Here is a 6,826-nt window from a genome sequence, read left to right on the forward strand (position 1 = left end):
TCTCATTATTAGCCATTGGCGCTGCAGCTGAAGTGAATGACAGCTTGGTAGCACTCGTTGCTCGCTTTCTGCAGCCTATATCATTTTATTTTTAAGATTTATTTTTAATGCTTCTGTAAAGGACTAACGGCCGCATAGCCTATACACTGCAGAGTTTAAGGAGAGACAATGGCACTTAACAGTAAAGTCATATCTAAATATGTTCTTTTCATTTATGAAGATTTAAGTATGTTTATGCACATTTGTTCAAAACAGCCTGGCAGATTGTTCACAAGATGTAGGCAAAAGTTTGTATTGTATACAGGAAGGATGCGTGTTCTTATCATTCTTCTGTTGCGCTGCTTGTCTATTTTTCTTCAAAGCACCAACTTAAAATGCCTATTTTGGTTTGATTGCTTGTATCACATGAGAAAATAAATAATTTTACCTTACTGATGCAGTAGCCTATTTAATGCGGGTGCGGTTCAGGTCATTATGTCGGGTACAGAACTAAATTGGTGCTGGCTGCTGTCGGATAACGAATGGGTCGGGTGTTCTGTTGTGTAGCTACTGCGGATGCAGGTTTACCTAACAGGACCCGTGCAGGACTCTGCTTTAAACTGCTTTGCGTCTCTCCGTCAGATAACCTCAAGTGTATGATGTGCCATTTACGTGTATTTCCCGGTATTTCCCTAAACCGACACACAGCTCATATATTTTTCCGCCACGGGGTGAGAACGTAATGATTACGAAAACGATGATTTATTTTTGATCATTATTATTTTATTTCAGTTAGTTTTGCAATAACTGTTGTTAGTTTCGTTTCGTTTTAGTTTTTTCATTTATTTGGATTTTTACATTTTATTTCAGTTTACGAAAATGTTTTTTGACCAATCGTTTTCGTCTTAGTTTTCGTTTACGAAAATAACCTCGATTCAAATTGCATGCTTTCTAATATGTTCAGCCTGTGGTGGTTATCAATGCACCAACACACCATTAATATTACTATTAATATAAGCATCAAACTGAATCTGATAGCAAAGCTGAAGAGGCATACAGTTGTGATAAAGCCTGTAGTGTACAAATAAATAAATTGTTATTTAATACAATTTCAAGTCTTTTATTTATTTAATAAACTGTAGAACAGGTAAGTGCTGTCTAAAAGAAATTAATGCATCATTTCATTTTAAATTAAGTGTCCTTTACTACTATGTACTCACATTTAAATTGATTATTTGATACAATGCACTTACAATGCATATACGTGTTTTTACATTTGAAAATAGCATCCTGTAATTACATCTGTAATGATTTTTTTGCAGTTAAATCTCTAATTATACTGTTGACCCAACCTCAACCCCTTAAACCTAGCTAAACCACCAAACCTGTCCCTAACCTTAACCATATCCCTCCTCGAAAACAGCAAAAGTGTTTTGCAATTTAACGTGAACACAATAGGTACATTCTACCTAACAATTCATTATTTTATTATTAAGTACACAGTATTCAAAGATACCTAATAGACACCTAATATAAAGTGGGACCCAGATCAGTTCAAAAGCTCCTCTGCATTTATTGAGTGGATGATATGTATGATGTTCGTCAGCACTGACCCTGAGATGTGGCGGTCACAGGTGTCACAGGAACAGAGTGGGTGACATAACTTCCTCCCGTCCTCCTCATTCTCACTCTCGCTCAGCAAACGCTTCACCTCAGCCTCATTTCCACTCACAATGTGCTGCCCATATACATACACATACTTAGTATCAATTCATCTTATTCAACATTATATAAGATACATACATACATACACACACTAGTATAAACTAGTATAAGGTTTTACGTCCTGCTCTTGCGCCAGTCAAAAATAAGGCTCAAATAAGGCAATGATGTCTCAGTGATCAATTATGAGAAACAGTCTTTGGTTTCGCAGGAAAGCTCTTACTACGAGTACTAAATATAATATTTCTTCCTGTGGTGTTCACGGGAAGTGGGCAGTAAAGTTGAAACTGGTTACACAAAGAGGCTTTATAGCGGTGCTCACCTCAAACAGCTGGTCTATAGGTGTAGCATTCTGGGACAGCAGGTCCACCTTCTGTCTGAAGGACAGTCGATCTCCTGACCCCTGCGGACCACAGCGCACATTCACAGACAACACACAGACATGCAGGTATAAGATACATGCATACATACATACACTAGTATAAACTAGTATAAGGTTTTACGTCCTGCTCTTGCGCCAGTCAAAAATAAGGCTCAAATAAGGCAATGATGGCTCAGTGATCAATTATGAGAAAGTCTTTGGTTTCGTAGGAAAGCTCTTACTATGAGTACTAAATATCATATTTCTTCCTGTGGTGTTCACGGGAAGTGGGCAGTAAAGTTGAAACTGGTTACACAAAGAGGCTTTATAGTGGTGCTCACCTCAAACAGCTGGTCTATAGGTGTAGCATTCTGGGACAGCAGGTCCACCTTCTGTCTGAAGGACAGTCGATCTCCTGACCCCTGCGGACCACAGCGCACATTCACAGACAACACACAGACATGCAGTTATGGGAGGTGTGTGTAGTATGTGTCAGTTCACACAATCTTGAATGCATGTGACTATCGAATACACTGGACAAGCCACTTTATACAGCTGAAAAGCTCTGCTTACACACTATAAACAAAAACAGACTACTAGTGGCTTTATTAAACAGGTTCAGTTTCTAAGAAATTGCCACAGCATTCTGGGATTATGCACCCTTCTTTAAGCCTATTGGACAAATATTGGACCTGGTGCCTAAAAGGCTGAATGCTCAAACCCTGCTGTGGTTTATCACAGGACTTCAAACCAATTGCTCGATGATAACTTAAATTATACATATTATAAAAATATATTTTATAATAATATCACAGTATGAGTAAAAATCCCTATTTAAACTAGGAATGCACCAAAATAAAAATTCTTGGCCGAAGCTGAAACCAAAAGAAAAAAAACCCTGGGCCAAAGGCCGAATCCCAAACATGGTTTTCCCCATGTATTTTGCCCCTTTTTTTCACCAATGCATAAATTAAACAACCCAAATGTGCTTTTTACTCATTTGTCTTGCTTTTCAAAGAAAAAATCAATTACAAAACAACAATTTACAAATATTTAACACTGAACATTTTTTTTTTAACATTCTAGCAGACATTATACCAATAAAGCACGATTTAACTTAAAATTAATAAGTTCGTAAAATAAAAGTTTCTGGCCATTTTTGAGACCCTATTCTTGAATAAAGCATGCATTTTTTATTTGTTTTATTGTTCAAATAAATGCAGCCTTGCTGAGCAGGAGAGACTTCTTTTAAAACAGAAAACATTACAGATCTCCATGTGTGAATGTTATAATAAATGTATTCATAGAGCTGCTGTAAGTATTATCGTTATCATTGTCTTACTTTTCTATTTTATTTTACAGAACAACAGTACAATTACAACACTAACATTTATGAATGTTGATGGAGCTTTTATTTTGGCGGAAACCTGCAGTTGACTTTTTGTTGACAACAGCAGATTTATAAATATATATGTTGCACGTATCACACTGTTACATGGCTTGTAAAAATTCATAAAAATGTGACTGAGCAACTGACGAGTAACACTGTGTCAGTGCAGATTTTCCTCACGCTTTGGACTTTGAACCCTGGCTAACGAGTTCGTGCAGCGCTGTTTGAATACATGCAATTTGTGCATGTATTAGAAAACATAACGGTCTGCAGTTTATTTAGTTGTTTAATTAAGGCCATTTTGCGATTTCAATCATCATACAGTAACCAGCAACAACCACCCTCCTCTTCTCATCGAAGACATGCGATGCAGTGCTAAACAGTCTCTCGCTGTCGGTGCTTGTAATGATTTTTACGTCTTTCTCGGACAGTTTAAATGCTTCCACACTGCTGACATGTGTGCTGCATTATAAAGAGTGCGCGCCTCTCACTCTACGCTAGGGCTGGACGATATGGCCAAAATTGATATCACGATATATTTCTTCATTTCGGTCGATACGATATAATTCCGATATCGATATGAACACTATTTATCTGAATTCGAAATCTTTTGTAACATAAATGCCTTTATCATAACTTTTGATCACGCATTCTAGCCATTGGCGCTGAAGTGAATGGCAGCTTGGTAGCACTCGTTGCTCACTTTCTGTAGCTTATATCATTTTATTTTTAAGATTTGTTTTTAATGCTTCTGTAAAGGACTAACGGCCACATAGCCTATACACTGCAGAGTTTAAGGAGAGACAATGGCACTTAACAGTAAAGTCATATCTAAATATGTTCTTTTCATTTATGAAGATTTAAGCATGTAGTTTATGCACATTTGTTCAAAACAGCCTGGCAGATTGTTCACAAGATGTAGGCAAAAGTTTGTATTGTATACAGGAAGGATGCGCGTTCTTATCATTCTTCTGTTGCGCTGCTTGTCTATTTCTCTTCAAAGCACCAACTTAAAATGCCTATTTTGGTTTGATTGCTTGTGTCACATGAGAAAATGAATAATTTTGCCTTACTGATGCAGTAGCCTATTTAATGCGGGTGCGGTTCAGGCTGCTGTCGGATAACGGGTCGTGTGTTCTGTTGTGTACGGCGGATGCAGGTTTACCTAACCCGTGCAGGACTCTGCTTTAAACTGCTTTGCGTCTCTCCGTCAGATAACCTCACGTGTATGATGTGCCATTTACGGGGGCTTATTTAAAATGAAAACTCATTCTCTGCCAGCAGGAGGCGCTTTTAGAGTGATACAACTGGTAATGTATATCGAAATATCGGAAATGTGTTTAAAAATCATATCACCGTTATTGAAAAAAATTATATCGCGATACATATTGATATCGAATTATTGTCCAGCCCTACTCTACGCTGGTTGCTATTTGATCGCGTCACGTCATTGTTCAGTACAACTTATTCAGTGTTTTCGCTTATTCAGCCGAACACTAAAAGAGTTTTTTTTTGCTATTTTCGGCCGAATAATTTCAGTTGCCGAAAATTTGGTGCATCCCTAATAGAAATGTTAATAATTCTCCACACCAGTTTCAATATTACTGCAAAAACTAATACTAGCCTAGACAATGTACTAGGGATGCACGATATTGGATTTTTGCCGATATCCGATATGCCGATAATTTTCAACTCATTTTGGCTGATAGCTGATGCCAATACTGATATATAATTATTTTTAATTTTGGTTAGTTTTTAACAAGAACTTATTTGTTAGAATTAAATAAACAATAATAAAGTTATTTTATAATGACAGTACATTGAAGATTTGAAAATAACTATAAATAAACTATATATTAATCACTGCATTTTTTTTTCAGAAAGATGCAGTGGTAACCTTAATATTTTGTTTTAAGATTTAACATTTGTAGATGGTCTAAAGCAAAAGAGTTGTAAAATATTTTAGAGCTCATAATTTGTTTAAAAAATATAACATATTACACATTAATGAACGCATATATAAAATTATTTAGTTGAAGTGTCATGTTTGTGATTTTTTTTTCCCATGTAAGTTTCTGACCTTTAAATCAAAACATTCTCATGATTTTATGGCATCAATTACTGCTTTATTTAATCAGGAAACACAGTCTACATATTATTTGTGTATTTTGCTTTCCTTTTATTAGAAGTAGGCCAACAGCGCCCCCTACGGAATTAAAACTCCTTTCAGAACGGGCTTTAGGACACGGGGGAGGATGCCGCTGCACGTGCTATTACTGTTTACTCTATCACACACCGAACGCGTCATTCTTTACGTGCTTTCTCAGTTTAAATGCAGCGATCCAAAACAGTGAATCCAATCACCATTCAGGCAAAACTTTGCTTCAAGAATGAGCCACACTGCTGACGTGATCTAATCGCTAGCACACCCTGAGCACATGCGAGTTAATGTATTCCTCTTATCGGCAAGACATATCGGCATATTTTTTCACATCAGGCTGATGCCGATATTTACATTTAAAGCTATTATCGGCCAATTCCGATACTGGTCGATTAATAACGTGCATACCTACAATGTAACTAAAAAAGTTCCCAAATTTTATGAACACAAGTAAGCAGTAATAGAGTACAAACAAACAATCTAATTACAACATGACAAATAAATACAATACAACAAAGATAGTTTTTCAGGTAAGTCTATGAGAAATAAGAAATGCTACATAAATTGAATGAGGTAATCGATGTTTAAAAAAAATGCATAGCCTTCACTGTATAAAATCAATATACATATTAATCTTGAGTAAATTTAAATGTAAAGTTATTCAGTTAAGAATAACTTAATAATAGTGAATGATCAACATCTGTGTGGGGAAACTCCACATAAAACTCCTGGATTCCTATTGAAAATATGTATTTCAAGGATTTTCAAAGATAGTACCGTACTGGCCCGAATATAAGACGACCCTGATTATAAGACGACCCCCCTTTTTCCAGATGTACCTTTTGGAAAAAGGCTTTTTAAAAACCAAATCTTGTTTTTCTCAGTAAAACACATTTTGTCTTCAATTATTTTCATATTATATATTTTTCCTATTTTAATTTTTGTTTTGAAAGTATGGTAAAAACTGGTAAAATGTACCAACAATCACATTTAAAAAATATACACTTTTTGATATACCATTAAAAAAATAAAATAAAAACAGGTAGTCCATCTGAATGAGGACATTTAGGCTATCCATCTAATAGTAGCCTACCAAAATCTTATTAACAGTAGAAGTTAAATCTTACTGTAGACTTCAAATCTTACGTTTTAAAATCGCAAAGAGAGTTTGGTCCCATCAGGCTAACGTGACAGTCACGACTCGTGCAGCTGT

The 6,826-nt window shown here is 35.9% G+C and overlaps 1 protein-coding gene across 1 annotated transcript in view; it reads right to left on the reverse strand.

The window, feature by feature from the left end:
* Positions 1-6,826, reverse strand: part of LOC107559143 (ankyrin repeat domain-containing protein 27-like) — a 45,614-nt gene that overhangs the window by 14,561 nt on the left and 24,227 nt on the right. The window contains exons 13-14 of the mRNA XM_016242878.1: positions 2,404-2,484; positions 1,593-1,717 (exon numbers count right to left, since the gene is read on the reverse strand). Of these exons, the coding sequence (XP_016098364.1) occupies positions 1,593-1,717; positions 2,404-2,484 (206 nt within the window). The remainder of the gene's footprint in view (positions 1-1,592; positions 1,718-2,403; positions 2,485-6,826) is intronic.

Source organism: Sinocyclocheilus grahami, unplaced genomic scaffold (genome assembly GCF_001515645.1).
Source record: "Sinocyclocheilus grahami isolate Dianchi unplaced genomic scaffold, SAMN03320097.WGS_v1.1 scaffold675.1, whole genome shotgun sequence".
NCBI classification, from domain to species: Eukaryota; Metazoa; Chordata; class Actinopteri; order Cypriniformes; family Cyprinidae; genus Sinocyclocheilus; species Sinocyclocheilus grahami.